At 42.7% G+C, this 25,589-nt stretch overlaps 1 protein-coding gene across 1 annotated transcript in view; it reads left to right on the top strand.

The window, feature by feature from the left end:
- ENPP3 (ectonucleotide pyrophosphatase/phosphodiesterase 3) overlaps positions 1-25,589 on the top strand; it is a 716,664-nt gene that overhangs the window by 343,103 nt on the left and 347,972 nt on the right. Inside the window, exons 10-12 of the mRNA XM_086927431.1 lie at positions 3,682-3,791; positions 22,642-22,707; positions 22,814-22,886. Of these exons, the coding sequence (XP_086783557.1) occupies positions 3,682-3,791; positions 22,642-22,707; positions 22,814-22,886 (249 nt within the window). The remainder of the gene's footprint in view (positions 1-3,681; positions 3,792-22,641; positions 22,708-22,813; positions 22,887-25,589) is intronic.

A 25,589-nucleotide genomic window follows, 5' to 3' on the forward strand; every position in this document is an offset into this window, starting at 1 on the left:
AAAAAATGATCATGCATTGCATTTAAGAAATCTGAAATTGCGATTTTAGAAATCGCAACATGGTTGCGATTCCTAAAATTGCGAAATGCATGATGCATTCCAAAATAGTCAATTGCATTCGCAAACGGCCGAAAATTGCGATTCGCGCCGTTTGGGAATGCAATTGACGTTGATGCATGTTGGCACTAATTCCTTCCGCCCCCACCAGACAACTCGGACTATCCTGTACCTTTCTTCCTCCTATATCTGCACAGCGCCAAGATGCTCCTTTGGAGTGATAGTCGTGCTTTCGAAATTGTGTATACAATACAATAATGTGTGCCTAAAACATGTGATTGCCATGAAATACAAGTGTCATTGACATGGCCTTATTAATTAATTGCTGGGTCACAAACTCATAAAATTAGTATGTTTTACTCTAAATGAGCTTTGTTCTCATAGTCATTTACTTGGCATATTTCCTAGAGCCAGGCTGAAATACATGCTTTGAGCCACCCAGCTGGGATGGGTACTTGCACTACTGTCCCAGTGGGCCAATCAAAGCCTCTTAAACATAATGGGCCCATTCTAGAGAGATATGAAGTTTCAATTTGGCCTGATTGTATTGGTATTGGGAAAACAAGAGATTGCACGGCCCAAAGAGCCTGCCACCAGAGTGTTCGAGTGCCCCAAAGGTAAGAGAGTAGAACTGCTTGGCAGAGTAAACAGCCCAGCGGGTGCTTCAGAATTAAAGTGAAAACAGAGAAAAATGAAAGATTTTATTAACGTGGCTGCAGCCACATCAATGTGTTGGAAGACAAGCCCAAACAGCAAAGGAGTACCCTTTAAGTCTTGGACCATGAAAAATTATGGGGCATATTATCAAGAAACGGCATTAAAATTATCGCCGCTTTAGCGGCTGGAATCTGCAGCTAAAGCAGCGATAATGGGCTTGATAATATGCCCTTGTGAATTCCCATAGAAGCCCATGTTCTGGTGTGAACATGGGCTTCTATTGGAATTCTCCAGGGCTAAAGCGGCGATAATTTTAACACCATTCTTGATAATATGCCCCATCATCTTTACACTTTGGAGCTGTCAGAGGGGCAGGCACACCATTGAGGCCATCATTACCGGGTAGGCAGAGCGGAATTACCTCATGGGATTCCGCTCTTCTTGATTCATAGAGTCAGTTTTCCACACTGGGGTTAACGGTGCGAATTGTTCTCGATTTTATTGTGCGGTAAATCTGCAAAGTTAAATGACATGAGTCTGGCTGCATCAGGACTCAAGCCTTCTTCCTTCTCTTCCTGCCTTAAAACGTCTTCACCTCCCCTCTTCTCTTTCCGCCCAATCCTCTCCCACACTTTACACCTCCCCCAGAGATTAGAGCAGTTGGTAAATGTGTACGTTAAACATCATGAATTTGGAAATTCCATGTAATTTTATGACCGTAAAAATCGGTCTCCTACGGTAAACCCCTATTCCGTGAGGTTTAACTTATAATTGCACAATACTATGGCCAGTTTATCGCACAGTACTCATGCCCCAGAACTGTGCAGCACGGGCTCTGAATAAGGGTCTAACTGCTAGATTCATCAAAGAGCCGTTTTGCGAGTCTTTAATAGCGATTCATAAGGAATCGCTATTACAGACTCGCAAAACGGGATTCATGTAGGAATCGCAAAATAAATTGCGATTCCTACACATTCCTTATTTGCGAATAACTCCCCATTCATTCCTAAGGCCCATAGGAATAAATGGGGAGTATTCCTTATTTGCGATTGGCAATTATCTAATCGCAAATAAGATAGCGATTTCAAGGGTGCCAGGGGGGGTCCAAAGGACACCCTGTAGCACCCCTGAAATGCAAATTTAAACAGGTGTTGCGCACACACATGTCCAAAGGACATGTGTGTGTGTAACATGCAACAGAAAAAAATGCACTAAAGTGCTTTTTACTATTTTTTCGCTATTTACCACAAAGTCAGACTTCGTGGTAAATAGCGACCAAATATTGCCAATTCGCAATTTCCAATTGGTTAATGAATTGCATTTAAGGAATCTCTAATAGAGATTCCTTAAATCCAATTCCTCGCAAATATGCGATTTTGCAAATAGCGATTTTTGCATTTGGGATGATGAATCCCAAATGCAAAAATTGCATTCGCAAAGGGCCAGATTCCCAGAATCTGGCCCTTTGCGAGCGCAATTTAGCTTGATGAATCTAGCAGTGTCTTATTTGGTTCTGAGCTCCTGCTCTGAGGAGCAGCAGGCCTCCACATTCAAGGAGAAAAGTGCCAATCTAAGTGTCCCGAGAAGAGGAGTTAAATAACCCTGGGAGAAACTTGGCTCAGTTTAAAGATGCTGCTAGGGTTGAACTTGTATGTGGCAGTAGGAATGTTGGATCCTTTGGGGGATATGTGCAAGGAAGTGGCGGAGAGAGGCATTGGCCGTCATGGCTTAACGCCTCTCTTCACCACATCTGAAACACAAGTCTGCCCCATATTTACAAGAATTCGGTGCAGCCTTGCATTTCCCCCTGCGATGGCACTAGGTTTAGCAACTTAGCGCCAACACAGGTACCCTTGCACCATTACGCAAGGGTGTCTGCGTGCAGGGGAGGATTGTTTATGTGTAGGAAGGTGTCCCTTTCTGAACATAAACAATCCTAAAATGCCATTCTGTTACTGTCATGTGTGCTGCTTCATGCAGAATACATGAAAGTCACAAAATAGCTTTATTTTAAAGGATCGTTTATGTACAGGAAGGGACATCTTCCTGTACATAAACAATCCATGACATTTTGCTTTTTCCATGAGCAAAAATGAGAATAAATAATGCATTTCTCCTCGTTTAACCAACTTAATACCAGGTTTGGCCTGCCCTTAATTTTGACGCTGCCTCCCATGTACGCCACCCTAGTACATATTGGGTAGCGTCAAAAACAATGGGTGTTGCCGTGGAATGCCCACCGCAACATCCACTGCCCACCCATTTCACGCTAACCATAGCCTTACAAGGCAGCGTAAGCCATGTTAAGTGACTTAACGCTGCCTTGTAATTAAGGCGCAGCCCATATCGCCACCACAACGTCGATAAAAGTGACGTTGTGGTGGAGATAGGGGCTTGTACATATGCCCCTTTGTGTTTTAAGTCCTGAGTGGTTGTTTGGAAATATGGACTAAAAGAAGAAATATGTATTTTCAATGATTTTTCTTGTTGGAATATTAAAGCCAGTGGGTTTTGCTTTTGATGGTGGATACCCACAATTATTGTGAGAAAGCCAATAGGCTTACGATTCAGCATGATACAGGTATTGTTAAAATATGTACGCTTAATTTAAGGTTGTATTTGCTCTTGACAGAGGCCTGCGTTTTCATATTTGCATATCCTTATACTATGGGTTTGTATAAGAGGTATGATTGCTTCAGTTGTGTTAATCTGCTGGTGCACATAAGATTGAAGATGCCTCAGAAATGTGCGGTCCAGTCAGAGTTTAGATAGAGAGTCGCCTTTTTCTAGGAGACATGTTTTGAACCCCACCTAGTTTATGCCCCCTGCCCCCTTCTCCCCTGGGAGAGATTGCTTTTCTAACTGCCATTTTGTAAATATTTGTAATTTTTTATGTAGTATTTAGTTGAGTGTGCAATAAAGTACTTGTGTGTGTGTTAATTATTGCTTTATTTCTGCCTCCTTCAGATCTGGCTGACTGCCATGTATCAGAATTTGAAAGCCGGGACATACTTTTGGCCTGGATCTGATGTCAAGATCAATGGAACGTATCCGGATTTATACAAGCTGTTTAACAAGTAGGCTATTATTCAATCATTATTGGCACCTTGACTGGTATGTTTAGATTGGCTCAGCCAATCCAAATGTTTAATGTTGTATGCCTGCTTTTAAGCATGTAATATACCGGTGAAAGATTACAGTTATAAAAATAAAAATGGCACATTCTCTAACTGGGATAATATTTTTTATGGCTTCTTCATTTTAGACATTTTAGATTTAGGATCCATATTCTTAAGAACATCATATATTTATTCCTATAGCTTTCCTTCTACACTTAGAAGACAGTTTTTATTTTTGGGGAATTCAAAGGGAGACTATGAGTGCACCTGGGAAGCTGTGATAGTTTCAGATTTCTTTGAAATTGTTAAGATCATTTAGATCCCAGAATTATTGCACCTCGTACCCCTTTAAGCAACTGTATTTATGCAAGTGAAAATTCAACTGTGTGGATCAATTACACTTTAATACAAAAACAATATTTTTATCTGTAAAGTAGTCCCTTTCCTTGCAACCTCTCTAATGTTGAGGTCTTCTCTCTCCATTCACACCATGAAGAAGAATTCCTCTCTGTCCTAGAGAGGAGTAATTATCTGACCATGTCCGCGTGAGAATGTGACAGTGAAATGTTTATGAATACCAATAAACATGTCAGATTTTAAATATGTCCAAACGTTAGAGGGTATTTGTGCCTTGGAATGCCCTTTTCCTGCCCATAGAAGATTTACTCATAAACCCCCATGTTGGAGTTATTCCACTTATGCGAGTGAATCCATGTTTGAGAACACCACGCATAGATTAACAAATAAATTAAGGTATTTGTGCGCCTAAGTTGAACTTAAGTGGCTAAATAGCTTTTTTTTATGGGACAGTAGGCCTTCTCTTTAAAGCAAATTATCAAAATTAAATTTTCTTGAAACAATTTGTTACAAACAATACATTCAAAATTCCACCCTGTAATAACTTAGGGCCATATTACGAGTTCCGATGTCCATTTGACAGCCGAACCCGTGGTGTCAGTCCCTGGATTACCAGAGTGGTGGTCCACCCGCCGTATTACGAATATGGCAGTGGGACTGCTACAGGACCACCGCAACCGCCTGGGATCATGGATCCCACGGCAGTCAGAGACCCTAACATGCTGGCGGTACTGCTGCGGCACTGCCGAGCATATTAGGAGGTCCCTCACGCCACAGTTTTCATGGCGGTGAGAAAACAAAGGGACCACACAGGCCCCCCTGTTGCCTCAGGGCCATGGTGTGCCTGCAGGGGGGCACATGTAGTGCCTCCCCGTGTGCTGTCACTCCCTTTCCTGCAAGGCATGGACTTTACAGTCCATGCCGTGCAGGAACAGGCTTAGGCGTTTCCATTGCAGTGCCTTTTTAACACCAAAGGACCGCCCGCAAGACCACGAGATAACTCGTAATCTGCAGGTGGCCGAGTCTGGCAGCCTTATAGCCGGGACCTGGCTTGGCGCCCTACTCCAAGGTCGCCAAACTGGTAATCAGGCCCTTAGTACTTTTTAAACGTTTTCAATTGAAAAAAAAATCTGAAAATCAGTTACGTTTTCATCAACAATGTTGTGATACTTCAAGTCATTTGTGAGACGACTTTTGTCACAAATCAAAGACATAATACTCTTTCATATCATATCCTCTCTTCCTAATACATAAAAGAACAGTGCTCAAATTTTTTTTAGAGTTCACATTTTGTACCCCTCAAATAACACCCTTAGAGACTTGGCAGGTCATTTAGACTCTGGTGGATGGCCTGCTAGTCCGCTATGTGAAGAGGCCAGGTAGGCAGAGGCCAATCTGCCCAATTCAGGGTTCCCTGACTACATGTCCGGGATCTTTATTGCTTAGAACGGAGCAGCCGTGGCTCCCTTAAAGCACTGCAAAGTTTGCTGAATGGGAAAATATACCACTGAATTTAGGTAAAACTAATTCTCCAAGCAGGAGTATGTTTTCTCTAAAACAAAAAACAAAAAAAACCCTCTATTTTCATCCTATAGTTTCTGTGCCGTGTCTGCCATACATTTCATAACGGACATGGGCATAAAAAAAATGAGTGACAGCCCCCCAGGCACTCAATAATGGGAAACTAACCATCTGCACTCAGTGGCAGAGCCAGTGGAGGCTCTGCTGCTATAATGCTATTCTTTCCAAGACTTTAAACAAGCCCCGGTAAATGCAATAGTTTTCACCTTTGTGATTAATAAGTTATTTTTTTGTTGTACATTTTAGCTTGGTGAGTAGTTGTGCAATATACGTTACTGAAACTGCGTAAAAGTGTTAGGACTTGTTTACTGATAAAGTCAATATATTGTGCAGTAACTGGTGGTTATATAAGCCCGCAACATTCTCCAAATAAAACTGTGAGTAACATGGTTAGTACGTTGTGATTTAGGAGGTGGAAAGGGGCATCATAAAAACTATGAGAAGATGAGTTAAAAGGAGTTGAAGAAAAAATAATCATACAGCTTGCAAGCACGCTTGAAATGCGTGCTGACATGAGGAGATTAAATTAGAGCTTCGGACAAATGAAAAAATGCCGCCGAAAAGCACACAAATCATATGCAGTCCAAATTAAATAATTCTTGAAGACATGGAGGATTTGTCCTGTGTGCGACAGGAACGTTTATGTTTTATGTGCTGTCAACAACACTGCAGTAGTCCCTTGGAGAATGACTGTGTAATATTTTATATATTTGAAAAATAGTCCATTCATATCATAGCTATATTTGAAAATAAATTAATTTTAAGCTACATTTCCTTTACCTTGTTCAATTTTTCCAGTGTATGTGATCGATTGCTAGTTCACAAAAAATAACACAGTGTCTAACACACAACAGTGGATGATGGCGTGGTGTTTTGGCCTTGGGGTAGTCTACAACTGAGAACACTTTACTTTGTTAAGATCGTTTTCATGTTATCAGAGTGCATACTTTTATGTGAATTCACACCTTTATTGGCAGTAACTGTACAAATGAAGGTTCTTCCATGTTTCTTAAAGCTCTTCTCAAGATCACAGATGTTTATTACTACTAAAGTACTCACAGCAGTTGTTCCTAACTGTTGGACCTAGCCCATTTTGCAGGGTTATTCTCCAACATTTTACCTTATCCTCCTATGTTTCTGACCTTTTTTGTTGGTTTTAGGACTCTGGGCACTTTACCACTGCTGATCAGTGCTAAAGTGTCTATGCTGTCTGTCTAAATTGTGATTGTGATTCGTTATCCATCATTGGCATATTTGACTTACTGGTAAGACTCTTGTAAAGCACACTATGTGTGCCCAGAGCCTGTAATTCAAATGCTACTAGTGGGCCTGCAGCATTTGTTGTGCCACCCACGAGTACCCCCACAAAGCTGTCTCAGGCCTGCCACTGAGGTGTCTGTATGGGCAGTTTTAAGCTGCCATGTTGACCTGGCAAGCACACCCACTTGTCAAGCCCGAATCTTCCTATTACATGTAAGGTGCCCCTAAGGTAGGCCAAGGTTCAGTGTATCTAAAAGTTAGGAAATGTGCTGCTGTATGTTACATGTCCTGATAGTGAAATGCTGCTAATTTCATTTTTTCACTATTGCAAAGACTATCTTCCTCATAGTTTATCATTGGAGTACCCTTGTACCCTCTTACAAGTGTAACTTCCAATTGGGAAGAAATCGAGATTTGGAGTTTGGAGTCCCTGAACTCACAATTTAAAAATACCTCTTTTAGTGAAGTTGGTTTTTAAATTGCGTGTTTTAAAAGGCCAATTTTATAAAGTGGCCATTTTCTTGCTTTACAATTCTCTGCCTCTGCCTGCCTGAGGAATCCACGTCTGAGGGAGGGTGACAGTTGGGCCATTTGTGCATTTACTCTAGACAGTCACACAAAGGTATCTGAGGTGTGCCCCGCATAGCCTAATGGCCCATCACCAGGCTTAGGGGTCCTCTTGAGCTAGAGTGATGGGAGGAGTTGCCACTGACACTTAAATAGAGCTGTTCCTGCCCTCACACAAAGCTGTCTCCACCTCCTGTAGTGTGTCTTGAGCCAGTTCATGGAAAGGCAGGGTCTTGTGCACTGCAAAGACTTTCCGTTAAAGTTTGCCTACTTCAAAGGCAGAAACTGGTATAAGTACTGGAGCTCTGACACAATAACTTCAGAATACTTCTGGACTAAGAGGCGATTATGCCAGGAAGAAGAGCTAGAGAAGCTGTAGGAGGGGAACTGCCACTGTACTTGTTATTGTGTTGTGCTGGCCTACTGCTTGTTGCTTCTGTCTTGGGCAGTAAAGATACTGGACTTTACTCTCTTCATCCTGCTTGCCTAGGTTCTCCAAGGGCTTGCGTGTGCTTGCCTCCTGTTGGAGGTTTCAGTGTGATCAAAGACTTCATCCATATCTTGTTGTCAGCACGGGGACTCAACTGCTATGAGTCCTGCATTACCAAGTGGTGCCAAAACCAGTCCTGGGCCCTTGGAACTGAGAGGCTGTGCTGTAAATCCAAGAAAAGCAACTGATGCCGTCATCCAAGCCACTGTCTGCACCTAAGCTGTGGTCACCACTCGTGAGAAGCACAACACATCGACCATGATGACATTGCAGCCCGACCTCACTGACGACGATGCATCACACCTCCATCAGCGCCACTGCCAAGAAACCTGGTTTTGTTTGATTATTTATTGCAGTGCATGCGATGCTCATCGTGCATGGGGAGGGTTGCAAATATCAACGGATGTATGACGTGTCAACGCACTACCATTAGAACTCAGGCATTACCACGCATACCTTTACAACGCGGTATTTACAACGAATACCGTTACAACGCATATCGCTTAGAGGTGCTGGATAGTGGTAAGTATAATTTTATATTCCAACTCCAGTCCCCGTGGACACTAGGGAAGGTGTTGGATATAAAATTATACTTATTCCCTATCCTAGAGCGCCCCCCAGCGCAATGCGTTGTAATGGTATGCGTGGTAATGCCTGCGTTCTAATGGTAGTGCGTTGTAAAAATTCCATTGTAAACGTTGTATACCATATCAACACTATGTTGAGGCATGGAATGTCCCCAGTTTAACACGTGGTTTCCGCCCACCACAAAGAAAGGGTTTTAGGGCTTTATCTGCTATGGTGGATATTAGGTGGTTTGGGATGTGAACAGGAATTATACTGAAAAGGTATGTGAATACGGGTGCTATGTTCATTTTAGGTATTTGAGCCTTCTCCCCGAGAGACAAATTAAGATGTGTCCATCTATTCAAATCCACTTATACTTTCGAGACTAGCGGTGTAATATTGTGCTTGACCTTTGTCCTCAGAAGTTTACCAAGATTTGGGGCAAATGGTGGGATCATTATGCCTTGTGTTCCGTTTCGGAGACAGTACTTGTTGACAATTATACTCCTCAGTGATTGTTGGGGGGTGGGGCGGGTGGGGCGGTGGGGACTGACTGGAATGCAGTATCCTTTGTTGTTATATTTACTCTCTCAAAAACGAATAAAATTGGTTTATATAAAATATATTGTGTTTGACCCTGCCTGTAAACCTTGGTGAGGTCTCAATCCCCAAGTATCTAATTTTTTCTGGCATCCATCTAGATTGGTGACCCTCAAGGGCTGCCATTGTTTTATTGCCAGACAGTGGCAGTGGCTCACATTTTTCCAGCTAATCTGATAGGAGGAGCATCATGAAAAATGGAAAATCAGGTCAATGAAGGCTCTCACAAAAGATCCTGGGTTTGAGAGCATGACCAAAATGTTGTCCACATATGGTGGCATCTTTTGTAATTTTCTGGCATTAATATCCCCTGGATATAAGCTATTTCCATAATGGCGATCGCTAAATGCTTCAGGGCTAAGATTAATAGAACCAGGGACAGGGGGTATCCGAGCCTTTTGCAACTTTGTACATCCGAAGGCTGGATGTTTGACCATTTCAAGTGGCCCTGGGAGTGAAGAATGAGTAAAGCCTCCAGACTCGACTCTAGAGAGAAATATCTGACTTTAGCACGTGTTCTGTGAGCCTCTAAATAGGTATGCCAATTCAAACCTGTCAAATGACTTTTTAGCATCTAGGGAGACCATCAGGTTGTTTTCTGCATCATACCGTACCTGCCACAGGACATGCGCCAGGGAGCTAAGGTGGGACACTGAGATTCTATGTGGAAAAAAGCCCACTGGGTCTCTGTGAATAAACAAAGTAAAGAAAGGCAGCACCAATTTCAGTCACAATCTTAGTGTCTGTGTCCAAGAGCGAAATCGACCTGCAGCTGGTACAGTCTAGTGAGTCCTCTAGTAGGCCCTTACCAGGTTTGGGTATTAATGCAATATTGCCACTGTTCAGTTCTCGCAAAACAGTTGGGTCGATTCGGTCCTTTCTAAGTGCCTTGTGTAGCAGGGAAGTGATAAATTGTTTGTGCAATTCATAACACTCTGCTGGATACCCATCAAGGGCAGGTGCCTTGCTTTAGGGAAGACTGTCTATCACATCACCTATGCCCTCCTCTACTACAAAGAGTCTCTAGAGTTTGCTGTTGGACAAATACAGGCTAGGGAGTGCGTATTTGGGCAGGAACTCTTCCATCTCTGGCAGGATGTCTGTGCCATCTGAAGAGTATAGGAAACTGTATAATTCCCTAAAAGCCTCAAATATTTAGGTTGTATGCATCAAGGTGGCCCCTTAAATACCTATGATTACTGGGATGGCATGGTCAGCTATCTGTTGCCTCAGTTGCAGGTCCAGGAGTCTCCCTCCCTTCTCCTCCCACTCGCAGCGTCTCTGTCGAAGGCACAACAGAGCGGTTGTACACCTGGGCAGGTGTACAAATTGGCAAGTTTGTGTTTCAACTCTAACAATTCCCTCAGGGTTTCTGCAGAATGTTTGTAGGAGTTAGTAACAAGTGTTGCAAACTGCTGCTCTAAAGTTAACCCATGAGTGGCTGCCCTCCTCTTCCTGCTAGCAGTGTCTCTCATAATCTGTATGGGTGCGCTGCGTGCTGCCAGTATAACCCTGGTGATGATCCAGCCCCTCATTAACCATCAGAAATACCTGAAGAAAAGAACCTGAGCCTCCGTTATCGCCCCGGAAGTTTATAATGAGATAGGTTCAGTCACCAATGCCTGGCCCCTGGCTTTTGCAGACCCTTGTCTGGCCAAATTTGAATGACATCATGAGTGGATACCCCTGTCGGTTTAATATCTGTATCAATAACTCATCCTAAAAGACAGGTCAATGCCAAGAAGTTATCTATGCATGTCGGCGTGCCATGCACATAGGAGGTAAAGGTGTAGTCGTTTCTCGTCACTGGGTACTGAAGATGCCATGGATCTGTTAGGGAGAAGTTAGCCAACATATCTTACAACCGACCCCTATGACGGGATATCTGATTTATACAGAAATTGGACTAGAACCATATTCCAATCTCCACCTAGGAGAACATCGGTTTTTGGTTGTTGGCGTAGGATTCTAACAATGGTATCAAATGTGAGTTTCTTTATGGTAACCAGAGGGTATATGAAGCCTAGTAAGAGCACCGTATCATGTATAGACACTTGCTCAAGACATAATGACCCTGCAAGTCCCTCCATACCTTTTGGGCCTGTAGATTGTAGCTTTTTCAAATTCATTATGGCCACCCTACTTTTCCGGTGTATTTTCAAGGAGGGAGTAACATTGTCACCCAAGGCTAACTTACAGGCATTGTGTTTTTGACTTCCCTGGTCAGTGAGGTGGGTCTCTTGGAACAGGGTTATATATGGCCCTGTAGACTGCACGTCATAGAGTATTTTATTCAGTTTTATAGGGATGGCCATTCACATTTAGAGAGATTCCGGAAAGTCTAGTGTTTCTGGCCATGTCTGCGCTATGTTGGATGGAAGCAGAGGTGCTGGGGGTGTAGCTGGCTGATGACGATAAAGCACAATATAAAGTCAAGCCAATATATTGTAAAAATACTGTAGGAGTAGAAGAAGTATAGCCTTGTGGTAGGGCATGGAAAAGGTGGATATGACACTGATGTAAGGAAGAAAGAAGGGGAGCCCAATCCCCCCTATCGCTGGTCTCTAAAATACCTGGGCAGTGGAGAATAGCTTGTGGGAGATGTTCGCTATTTGATGAACAGTGGTTCCCCTTGACAAGTGAATAGTGAAGGATGCGGAGGGAACACAGAAGATATAATAAGATGCTGGGCAGTGCTTCTGCTACAATGAGGGATAAAACGTACTTTGTTAGGGTGAGAAGTCATGCATTCAAGCAGCCGGATCTGTACCAGCTGGCCGTTGTATCACCTAGGTTATCAGTCTTCCTCCCTGCTGAACCCCACATTATCTCCTGGGTGTGTATAAAAGGAAGCAAGGAAGAAAGGGGGAGGAAGGAGAGAAGTTAGGGGCGGCAGAACTCATGAATGGGGGAGACCGAGAAAAAGAGTGAAGGGAATGTGGAAGCATGTGCGGGGTACTGTGAATTTGTAAAGGAAGGACATGTGTAGAAGTGCTGGGGAGTATACCGTACCCTGGGAAGTTACCCAGGTTAATGTACAATGCATTCCAGGGACAGGCACTAATGAGGAGGGGGAGTTTTCAGTGGGGAGTGGGATGTATCCCGAGATTGCGAGTGCTGTCTTAGAGGTTGATGTTGGGGAGCTGAGTCACAATTTCTTCTAGTTGCGGGCATCCCTCGTCCCTATTAGTTGTTGGTGCGGCCCTCTTGTCTTTTGTATCTTTCTGTGAATCCACATCCTCATTGCAGATGCTTGTGCAGCCTCCATCTCCAAAAGCGAGTGAGAGTTTGCTGGGTTCCCAAACTCCAACATTTTGTTGGCATGCATGATGAGCATTGTGAGGGTGGCTGGCCAGCTCAAGGCACACTGGAACTCTGGAGAATCTGAGATTGTCTCTCTGGTTTTTATCCTCCTGTTTCATGAGTGGAAGCAGCAGAAGTTCTGTTCGTAATTTAAAAAGGCAGATATCTTGGATTCTATTTGATCCAGTCAAACTACCGTGAATTGAAACCAGTCATTAAAGGAGGCGATATTGGTGAGGAAAGATTTTATATTCGCTGATTAATTATCTACCGCCTCTTCTAGAGTTGAGGATAGGGCTGTCAGCTCTTTCATTATGATTTCAAATGCTGTGTCCTGTGGCAGCTGATGAGCCTCTGTGGTGTGTTTGGCCAGTTTGCCTGGAACCAGCTCAGCAAATAGGATCTCTCTGGTCAGTTTCGATATGGCGGTTCCAGTGGCGTAATAAGAGTGTCACTAGTACCAGCGTGGGGCTACAGAGGGGTTACAGAGAGTAGGGGAAGGGAAGAACTTTCCAGAACCTAATTTAAGGGTAGGCTTAGGAATTACTCCACTTTAAATGCTGGCACCAGGTATACATTTTGGACTGTCAGAACACCTCTTGAGTACACGCCTGGACCTGTGGATATTACAGAAGCGATTGCCTTGTTCCCCAGAAGACTACGATGCTGCTTGAGGCCTGCTTTGTTCCCTAGAGGACCACCATGTTGCTTGAAACCTGCCCTGCTCTCTGAGAAGGAAGTCCAAAGGTCAGTTGGCTAACCTTCTGTCTTGAGCTATAGAGATGCAAAAAGCTCCAGAGGCGTCCCGGCAATGGCCCAGCTGAGCTGCTGCAACTGGACCTGCTTGAGCCCTACTGGCCTCTGTTAGAGTGAATTCTTGATTCCCAAGAGGTGCAACCACAGGTCCTGGATTCTTGGCTGGTATCACACTGCACCGCTCTACAAGAAAAGGAGAAATCCTAAAGTTTTGTTCTCTCTGCGATCATGAACGGGCCTGTCCATAATGAGACTCCCATCATGACTGCCAATGGTAAGCTCCGGTGAACCCGAACTCTTCAAGTTACAGCCACAAATGGCAGCACGAGATCTGCACTTCACACTAAAGGACAACCAACAGTGACTGTCAACGCTAAGCTACAACAATGTTCATCTGGGATGCCTGAACCAACTTCACACTACAGGGATGACCGTTCACTGCACTTGGCCTGCTCTTCATGCTACGACGACGTCCATCCGCATACCGTTCCCTCCTCCTCGGGGCCTTCTCTATCGCAAATAGAACTCTTTGCGCAAGACTTTGAGAAGGTAACTTTTTGAGGGGGACTAACCTGGTCCCTATATCCAACCCATGCTCCATCGCAGTTGGTAATGAATTTGTGACCTTCTACATGTCTAGCATGACTAGAGTGGCACTTTGTGCTTTTAGGTGCTAGATTTCACTAAAAACGTTGACACTTAACAGCTCTGGTTCTACTGATTGGATCTAATTTATTTTGGTGTCATTATTATTTATTAAAATGCATCCTATTTTTCTAAATGTTGTGTAATAATGCAAATTACAATTACGCACATTTGGCAGACCACTAGTTCCATGTGCAGTGGAAGGAACTCCATCAATTAAATTAGCACCAATTGTATTGTAGTACTGTAAGAAAAAATGTGTCACTGATTAAGGGGTGTGACAACCCTACTCAAGCAACAACCACAGGCATTGTCAGGGTGAACTAAAAAAGTCACTAAATTAACCTGTGCTTAACCCACTAGTAGCTTGGCAGAGAAGCAGCCATTATTAATTTAGAGGCAATGTGTAAAGTATTATGCCACACACAAACAGTAATAAAGAGAGAACACAACACAAGAAAAATTTCATACCAATTTAGAGAAATAGAGAATAGTTTAATAAATAAAATGACACCAAAAAGAGAAAAATCCGGCGATATGATTTTTTTAATTTATAGGTACAATTAGTGTCAAGAGACGTGAAGCGTCATCTTCCGGTATCTAGTTGTACAAGTACAGGTCGACCGCGATGGAGTGTGGGCCAGAACAGGGCCAGGTTCATTCCACTAGATGTTTTATCTGCTGTCTTTGATGCATGGACTGCACTGCTCTGCGGGCCCTATATTGCTCAGCATCGGCTCCGGTAAAGACGGGTGAGGAGCTGCATGGCTCTATGGAGCTTTGTGGCTCTCTGCATCAAATCTTGTGAAACCTTATGTACGGTATGGGGAGGGGGACTCTGGCTCCAGCCAAGTGTGCAAGACCTTCAGGACCGCATTTGGGGCACTGGCCTCACTTCCACAGAGGCCAGCAGAAGGAACCAGGTGGGTCTGGTTAGTTGGGAAGCAGGAAAGCCATCTGTAAACTTGTTTAATCCAAATTATTCACAGAGGAGGTCAGTCAAAAGACCAATGGAGTCACACCTGGGGTCCTGGGTTCAAGGCAAGCAGGATCAGTCTTCCTTCAGGTGCCAGACAGCATGGGCGTCCTTCTGCTGGGTCTCCACAGGTCCAGCAGTGTTGTGATGAAAGGTCTATAGGGTCTAGTTTGTATGCCCTGTGCCAGCCTGTGGGGGGGGGGGGGCTTCTCTTTGCCTAAATATATAATACACATCTCTTTCCAGGGAGCCAACAGGGGTCAGGTAACACCTAGACATTGGCAGTAAGGCACATTTGGCTTAGGAAGGAAAATAGCAACTTTCTAAAAGTATAATGTTGGTGGATTGTGCACACTTGATTTGTGCCACGTAGTAGCCCTTATTATTGCAGATAAACCGATCATTGTGCTACGTTAGTGATATGCCTGGCTAGTATATGAATTAACTAATGTGAAGTGGCCAGGTCCCAGTGGGTAACTTGGACTCTAACGTGCACAACTATATGTGATATACACAAAATTCAACCTTGTATACCCTTTTTCCAAGCAGTATTTTACTTGAATTCTTTTTACAATTCAAAATTAAAACCGTTCTAATGTTTTCAATCATCTACAAAACAAATCATGTTATACATATAATGTCCAATAAATCATTACAAAATGAAATTTAGACAGTACAACGCCCAATGCATTTCGGGACGAATGGTCCCTTCATCAGGGGAAAACCTGCAAATGTAAAGGGAAACTAATAAATTGATGTGCAACACATAATGGAAATTACTCAAGAACATTTTTTAAACAGTCATAATCATGAACCATATACCGAATGATGGCCTTAGTCTCATAATGCACCAAAGTGATACCCCCTTGTGTATGACATGCTTCGCAAAAAACACGTACTACTTGCACGGTGGCGGAACCAAAATTCCTAGACACTCTCCAGGAAAACTGACAGTAAGAACATGAGCATGAATACCTCTAGTGTTTTTGCTTAAGAATTAAAATCATTTCCCTTTGTTGAATGAGCTGACTGCGTACCTTACAAAGACAAGCAGAATACCAAAGTCGCCTGTCCTTGGCACAATGTATTGTATTCTATCAATGTAAAATGATGAAGCCTGATGGTAGAAATACAATGGAGTCACTGACAGTAAAATACTCCGCTACACCAACTCAAACTCTTCTGTACACCCTTATCCATCAACACATTCCTGAATAACAGTGAGAGTTAATTCTCTGATAATAATTGCGTAAGAAAGACCATGAATGAATCTTGAACCTGAGAAAACTGTATGGAACGCCTGTCAATATCACTCAACAATCCAATATTAAAAGGTGTATTAGCTATCTAAAGGTGGTCACCTTCCTACGTGTTCAGCTCGTATAATGCTTACAATAAGCTGTGGCACCATTGTCAGAAGCAGACGTATGGAGACACTATAAGGGATAAACAACTAGCATTACACATCATGCACTGTCCTGAAAATGACGATAATCCTGCAAATCCTAACTATGAACCGCACTTACCTCTTAGTGCATTTCGCTTCTCAACCACTACTGACAACCGAAAGCGCTTAGAACCTCACCAGTTGCTATGCGTGTCATCGCGATAATGATACAGGAATACCACCAGATTAACACCGCGCGCCATGTTGAAACTGCACTAATATTATGTTATCTTAGCTTCGACAATGTGTGATAACGCGAAAATACCACAGCTGAAGTGCCACCAAAATGAAAACAAGAGCTGTATTGGAACAATGTTAATAATATTATAATGCATCTCAGTTTTGAGATTGTGGTTGTTTAGATAAGAGTGTTACCTCAGTCATATTAAAAGCCAGGAACAATAGTTTTTTAAAGCTGACTTGTATAACCAATGAGAGACCTTCTCCTCTAGGACACTCGATCTCGGTCGCCATCTTAGAATGGTGGAATGTTCATGAGGTCTGTGCTTTACATCCTATAAGCACATTGTCTTGAACTTAACAGGCAGTTCATTTTAAAACATACAGTAGTCTCCCTCCTTGTTTGTCTGGTGCGTGCTCAATACTGTAGATTCGTTATGCCAATGATATGGTCTAATACATACAAATTCCTGCATATTCACTGTGTCTATGATACATTCATAAAATACATATCAATCACTTGATATTCATAACATTAATGCATGCGGAGTGTTTTTTGTGTTAGTGTGCAGATGCTTTGTAATAACGGACTGTGTAGGGAAATTAGGGATAACCCATGATGACTCATAAGGATATGAAGTGATGTAAATTATAAGAAGCAAGCAATTTCAAATTTATTGTTGAGCCCGTTGGGCATCAAAGTATTTAGCCTTTTAATCCAAAATGCCACTCTCTGTAGTCGTTTTTTGGAGTTATCAACGCCTTCTGAAATTGGTACTTGTTCTATAATTTGAAACTTGAGTTGTGCAATGCTGTGTCGATTTTGCTTCCAATGTGTTGCAAGACTTGAATTGATATTTATATTTCTGCTTTTATGTTCTGTCAGGCGCACTTTCATTTCCTCTCTGTTCTCCCCAGGTAGAGCAGTCCACAAGGGCATTTTATTGAGTATACAACAAGTTGCAGTCTGTGATCCCAGTCAACCTTATTTGTTCTCCAGTCCTAGGGTGCAATAATATTTCTCCTGTAATGGCATTATTACAGTGGATGCAATTACAGCATTTTTTAGTGCCACCTTTGCCTTCCGGTAATTTTTTCTTTTTTCTAGATGATAACAATTCTTTGAGGTTGTGTGCTCTCGAGTATGCAAACAGTGGTTTTTCCAGGAATACACCATTAAAATCAAGTTCTGCATCTAGAAGTTCCCAACGTTTGTGGATAACATTTTTGATCTCCATTGAAACAGTCTAAAATTTCGATACAAAACCTACCCTATTAGTTGTTTTCTTTGGAGTCTTTTGTAGTAATTGCTCACTTGGTGTTGCCGTGCCCTATTCATATGTTTATCCAGTAACTCTTCAGGGTATCCTCTGGCCATGTAGTTGATTTTTTGACTTTTCAAAGTTTCCTTACATACGTTTGTCCTAGATGATATCCGTTGTGTTCTTAAAAATTGAGATACTGGCAAGTTTTTGATAAGCAACGGCGGGTGGAAACTTTTAAACAATAGCAAATTATTTTTGTTCGTTGGTTTTTTGTACAAGTGTTTGCTTATGTGATTGGATTTAAGTTCTATTCATACATCTAAAAATGCTAGGTTTTTTTTTGGGTGGTGTATGCGAACTGTATCCTTGGATCCTTTATGTTTAATGTTCGTATGTTTTCAGTCAATGTTTCTTCTGATTTATTTGAGATGAGGAAAATACCGTCTATGAATCCCTGGAAAATATTAGACCTCCTTGCCACGCAGAGTCTGTTAAAATATGGCCATGCTCAAATTTAGCCATGAACGTCTTCGCGTAGGCTGGTGCTCCAGGAAATCCCATGGATGTTCAGTTCAACTGAATGTAGTACTCCTCATTCCATGCAAAATAACTATGCTGCAGGCAGAATTCTAGTAGTTCTAACACAAAACTCTTAGGAATGTTTGAGCTGTCTTGCCCGTTAGAGTCCAAGTTACCCACGGGGACCTGGTCACTACACATTAGTTAATTCAAATGCTAGGCAGGCATATCACTTTGGTGCATTATGAGACTAAGACCATCATTGGGTGAATGGTTCATGATTATGACTGTTTAGACATTTATCATGAGTAATTTCCATTATGTGTTGCACATCAATTTATTAGTTTCCCTTTACATTTGCATGTTTTCCCATGATGAAGGGACCATTTGTCCCGAAATGCATTGGGCGTTGTACTGTCTAAATTTCATTTTGTAATGATTTATTGTACATTATAAGTATAACATGATTTGTTTTGTATATGTTTGAAACAGTTGGAAAGGCTTTAATTTTGAAATTTAAAAAGAGTTCAAGTAAAATACTGCTTGAGAAAATGGTATACATGGTTGTATTTTGTGAATGTCATATATAGTTGTGCACGTTAGAGTCCAAGTTACCCACGGGGACCCGGCCACTTCACATTAACTTTCTAAAAGTGTAATTTTCCAAAATAGTAACATGAAATCTGACTTTACCATTATGTTGGAATTTAAATTACTATCCAAATGAGTCTTTGTATCATATTTCTAGCTGCTCCCCAAGTGACGTTAAGCGATATAAATTGTTATAATGTAAACCTGTGTTTTTCTATGCGAAAGCTAGCCTTGCCAGAGTGAAACATGTTTTTAACTGTCGGGATATGTAAAACCTTTAATATACATGTCCCACTTTTTAAATACTATGCACCTTGCATTATGGGCATCTAGGCCTACCTTGGGGGTGACTTATCAGTACAGAAGGTTTAGGCCTGAAAAAGGGTTCATTATGTTGGTCTAAGTGGCAGTTGTTTACAATTGCACACACCGGCAGCAAGGGCAGGCCTATAGACATGTTTTACAGTGCTACTTTAGTGGGTGGCACAATGAGTGCTGGAACCCACTTCTAGCATTTAATGTACAGGTACTGGGTACATATAGAAGTAAATGGTAGGGACTTATAAGTAAATTAAATATGGCAATTAAGTGTATGTCAATGTTATCATGTCTAAAATGGAGAGCACAAGGACAATGTATCAAGAAATTGGTGATACATTTCTTGAAGCCACGTTCAAAATGTAACCCGATGTGATGGTTTAGAGATATTTGACCTGATTCACAAAGGGTCTCAACACTCATCGCGGATGACGCCCAGTAGTGGAGGAGTCTCCACAATCAGGCCGAAATCTCTGCCATGAGAATTCTCACTGAGGAGATTCCGCCGGAGTACAGAGACTCCCTTCGTTGTGGAGATTTTCCCCCAGTGCGGAGACTCCCCACGAATGTGGGGCCTCCGTTACAAGTGCGGAGGCCCTTTGTGAGTCAGGCCCATTTTCTTTGATTATTTTGAAAGAAGTCTTGCTCAGAAGAGATGCCAGATGAAAGGGCATCAAACAGGCTGTCCTAAATCGAGTGGCCAGTCTGACAACATTTATGTCCATTTACCAGCTTTCAAATGCGTAACCATGTGGTGGAGCCAGTGTGGGTTCTACAATCATGAGTGCTGCATTCCACCACAATCACAATAGTGTCACAGAACTGGAGGGCAGACAGGACAGCTGCCTTATTTGTCAATATACAGTTATGACCCTCCCCTAAATTAGGTTAAAGGCTCTGATTTACAGCTTTGGTGGGCAAAGCACTCCATCAAAAACGTGACGTATTACCCTATCCAGCAATCCCTCGATCCACCCGCCCTATATAGAGTCGGGAGGACTTCCAGCTTTCTGTCAGCAGTACCTCCATTGGTTTTATCAATGGAAAGCTTCACACCTCCTACCCTGTTTATGGTGAATGGTCGGATGTCTGCTCCTAGAATGTGGTGGTCACTACCTCCTGTGTGTCGTTGTCTCGGTGTGGAGGACATTAGTTATTTGTTATCAAAAACAAACTCAAAAAGTTTGGTGGATGGCCGTCAAACTGCCTCCAACTGCCCACCAAACTTTCAGTGACTTCTGAGGAGCCGCCATGGTGGTGACTACTCTGAATTCTTGGATATCACTGCAGGGCTGGAGATGATCTCTAACTTTGATGGGCTGTAGTCTGTGGGATAGCACCCATAATGTTCTCCTCTACCCTGATGGATGGCACGCTGCCCACCAAACCCTAAATCAGGCCCCCTTTTACTATGCAAAGCATTAAAATCACGTTTTCCCCAATGATGTGAGTCACTCTTTTGTTCTAACAACACCGGCAGAGATAGCATACCACATTTTACATCTTTGTGCTTTGTTACAATACTAATCTCATGGAGTCTTTTAACCATCAAAAGCTGACTGTTCAAATATGAAAAACGAAATATCCTGCCACCTACGTTGGACAAGATTAACATTGACGCAGAAAGGTTTTGAAATGATTTGAGATTTTTGTCCATATACTTTTGTGTCACCTGAACATAATCAGGGTTACCACAAAAGTTATATTACACTAGGGAATAATTTACATGGGTAAGTTTACGCTTGCACTTTTGTGTAACTTTACTACTTTTGTCTATTCACAGAATGAGAGTGTAAACTTATTAAAAAGTGTAAACGTAAACATTTCCACTCCCTGAAAAAGGGGTGGAGACAAGTTTACGAGTGCAAGTTACTACTGCCAGAAAGAAACATTAATAAGTCCAGCACCTCACATGGTTAACTACTGATACTGCAATACACTCCTCCCATAGAAAATAATAGACAGGGACTTAAGATAAAATCCCAAAGAAAATAATGGGACATTGAAATAAATGATTTAAAATAGATAGAAATATAAATATTTATTGTTTGAAAACAATCTAAAAATAAAACATACTTATTATTCAAGTAAAAATATTTTTACAACCTTTTTTGAATTTATAAATAAATATAACATATTTTTTATAATTAAAATGTAACTGAACTACTTCCAATGTATTTTTGTATGTATGTGTATATATATATGCAGTACTAAAGTCAAAATGCATTTGTAAATAGTCCCCAATGATGTAACATGATACTACTGCAGAAAGCTCAGTCATATCAGGTGCACATCTATCGCGTAGGGTCTGAATACTTGTTCGGTGGTCCACAGGATCGCAGTACTCGAGGTGGAGTGGCAGGAACCTTTTGAGTGTGGCGGCCCACCTCCACAAGACCGCAGCCACCGCCAGGGATCCATGATCCCTGGCGGTGGCCAGAGGCTCCATTATGCTTGGCGGTGCCAATGCGGCACCACCAAGCATATTTGCACCGCCACAGTTTTCATGTGGGTAAGGCTGCCATGAAAACTGTGCCAGTGAGAAAACAAAGGATGCCCTACATGGCCCCCTGTTTCCTCAGGGCCATGGGGTTCCTGTAAGGGGGCACATGTGGTGCCCCCATGAGTGCATTCACCCCCTGTTCCAGCACGGCATAGACTTTACAGACTATGTTGTGCTGGAACACGCTGTGGAGGTCCAAAGGCGCTGCCTTTCTAAGGCTCTCCTGTTAGCCTTTGAAAGGCAGCACTGTAGGCCAGCTATCACAGCTTGGTGGTGTCGGAGTGGGGCAGTGGCATGCTGGCCCGCTCCCACACCACCAAACTCATAATCAGGCCCTTAGTATGGACTGAGAGGTATCCAATGATGAACTATAGCATACCTCCACTGTGTGCATACACTGTTGTTTTTACTATCTTCAGAAAGTTTCAGCTGACTGTTGGAAGAGAGGATGTGATAAGAAATGGCTCACAGCATTTTGTGAATTGTTACACTGCCAATTACTTGGTATTATGGCGGCAGTGATGTAGCTAGGCAGTGCACACAACAACAGCAGATATGTCAGCAGCAAAAGTAGCTTCTCCATTCCTGGCAGAAACATCATAGCTCTGTTAGTTACATTCACCCACCCGTTGCCCCTGGTAAGTCTGCGCAGAGCTCTTCAAACAGTGCAAGCAATGCAGTTTGGCTTTGCCAGTGCTTGTTTGTCATAGTTGTACATATGATTAAAAATTAGACTAATGTAAAAAGGGCCATTTTACAGCAAACACAAAATTGGCAGATATATAAACATTGATATGAAAATATCTTTCCCTGTTTTAAATAGATGTATGAAAGTGTTTAAGGTGATATAAAAATGTCTAACGTGATATTCTTGCTATTGTAGGTCTGCTCTGTATGAAGAAAGAGTTACCACCATCCTGAAATGGCTGGACTTACCCAAAGCAGAGAGGTGACACCTAAAAACAAGCTGTGGGAATTTGGGAAATTGGAAACACTTCAACTGTACTGATTCTCATGTTTTTGTTCTCTTTTCTTGTTTGTATATTTAACATCAGGCCAGATTTTTACACTCTGTACATAGAGGAACCTGACTCTTCTGGGCACTCCTATGGACCTGTCAGTGGTGGAGTAAGTCATCTTGGTCTTCTTTTAGTGTTTTTTAAGAATGTGAGTAAGGTTTTAGCCTTTTCTCTGTAGGCTTTTGCATGATCGTAATGAACAGTCCAATAAAATATAATATCTTCAACATGCTTTAAATCACACCACAGCCACAGAGCTGCTTTGCAGAGAGGTGGTCCGAGGCAATGCCCCTTTTTACACCTCTCTGTAACGCAGCTCAGTGGCACTTACTGGAGGTACCCCGTGGGCTAGTTGGCCCCCAGGGACCCTCAGGATTCAAGGGGACTTAATCTCCCAACTTAAAACATGCCACAGGGCGTTTGCACACTTGTCACCTCAGCCCCCCCCTACACCAGTGTGCAAACGCGCCCTGTGGCGCATTTTAAGAGGTAGTTTTAATCCCCCTGTCCTACTATATACTAGGGGCTTACATAGGAGGTCATGCTAATCACAGGGGTAGCCCAACGCATTGCGTTCCCTAGTGCTTGTAAGTGTTTTAACTGTATTCTAAGTGTCTTTTAGCATAGCACTGGCTCTAGGACTTGTTAGTCAGAGACAGTTACCACCAGTACCCATCTGATAAAGTTGAGGGTACAGGAAGATTTTGGAACAAGGCCTCTTTCTGCTCCTCAGTTTGTTCTTGCACATCTTCCTTCTTCCTGCACCTTTCTTCGTCTTTGAGGACTTCTGTTGCTTCTTTCTGCATTTCTTTTTCTTCTTTCTGTGTGTTTTTCTTCACATGTCATACCTCTTTAGGTATAGTTAGAAACTAGCATTTAAAAAACCTTTGAAATTCAGTGAAAAAAGCATAGGTTTCAGGCACGTTATAGTTACAAATTGGCATTCAAAAAACCTTTGAAATTCAAGGAAAAAAACATAGGTTTCAGGCACGTTATTGTTAGGAATTAGCATTTAAAAAGCCTTAGAAATTCACGGAAAAAACCTTAGGTTTCAGGGGCGTTATAGTTAGTTGGACATTTCACCCGTACAAAACCATTGAAATTCCCCCGTTAGAGTTAGTTCAGCTAACTATAACTCGCGCACCCACAATGCACTGCTGATGACGTCACACATTACAGCACTCATGACATGGTCAGTGACATCACTCATGACATCACTGATCTCAAAAATAAACGAAAATAAAACAAGTTTTAAACCTGTTTTATTATTGTTTAATTTTTCATGTTTTGGAAGGTTCTGGTGGGGGGGGGGGGGGGCATGCTCCTCTGCCATAGCGGAGGAGCCGCTGCTGGCTTTGCACAAGATGGTCATACCTATCAGTGTTCTGATTTCCTGACTTGTATTGCTATTGCTCAGCAAGATTAGCCCATTATAATGCCAGGAAGTGTGGAATATCATTAAGAATGGCAACACATGATTCCTGGGCACATGCTTGGCCGGGGTGGAAGCAGCAGTGTAGGCATCCCTTGTCAGCCATGAATGACAAGCTTACCAGACAATCAAAGGTCGCTTAGCTAAGGTGTTCTGTTTTGCTCCGCTAGAGAAATATGTTTTGCCTGTCCTTTCACCTTGCAAACTAGCTGCTGTGCTGTGTTTGTTTACATTTGTATAGGAGATCTCCATACCCGTGTCGTGCAGTTCTCAGTCTCAGAGATTCAGTCAGAGAAGCAGCTTCAGTTTCAGGAATGGGGGCACCTGTGACTAGGCCGACCATCTTCTGTTTTCAACGGAAACTAGCACAAAGGCTGGGCAAAGCAATGTATTTGTGCGTGGAAACTCCTGATTATATGCAAGGGTGGGAATCACAAGTCAAAAGGTATTTAATGCATTTGATAATTATCAAATGTGTTAAATAACTCAAGGTTCTGCTGTACAATGAAAGATGCCTGGTTCCAAGGTAGATTATGTAATAAGGTTTATTATGAAGAGCCCCACCAGGAGCAGCCTTCCTGCTGCTCATCCCATCCTCCAACTGACTCCCTCACTCATCCAACATTCCACAGCATTCTCACACACCAAAATTCCACGCCACAGTCACACTGGCTGAGCAGCAGGTATAACACATCTCCCTTCTTTTCACAGAATAACATGATCCTCTTGCATGGTGTTTACCATATAGCAATGAGAAGCAATACAGATGCATGAAGATTGCAATCATTATGCCCAACTGAACACGAAACACACACTTAGGGGCCCATTACGATGGTGGGCGGACAAATTCTGCCGCCCACCGTAACGGTAAACGGGACTGATCGCCAGAGGTGCGGTGTCCCGCTGTGTCCATTAGGATGCGACCACCACCCTGGCAGTCGTGTTCCGCATATTCAACACATTCAACATTGTGGCGGATGGTGCTGTAAGCAGCACCCGCCACAATGTTGAAAATGCATGTTGTGCAATGGCATGCACAACGTGCCAGGCACCGCATGGTGCCTGCCACCTTGTGAATGCCAATGTAGGGGGGCACCATGGGTACCCCCCAAGTGCAGCCCCCGGAAGTCCACAACGCGCCCCCAAAGTAAACTCTGCATGCCTTTCCATGGAGGAGTCTCCGCCATGCAAAGGCATTTCATCGCACACACCATAATATGGATGGTGATACCTGCAAGCCACGACCACCATATTATTTATTTATTTATTTATTTATTCAATTTGTAGGGCGCAACAGCTACCCAAAAAGGGTTTCCCGGCGCCTAGACACAGCTAGTAATGAGGGCGGAAATGGCTGTTGAGTGTTATTGTTCAAACAGC

Source organism: Lissotriton vulgaris, chromosome 6 (genome assembly GCF_964263255.1).
Source record: "Lissotriton vulgaris chromosome 6, aLisVul1.2, whole genome shotgun sequence".
NCBI classification, from domain to species: Eukaryota; Metazoa; Chordata; class Amphibia; order Caudata; family Salamandridae; genus Lissotriton; species Lissotriton vulgaris.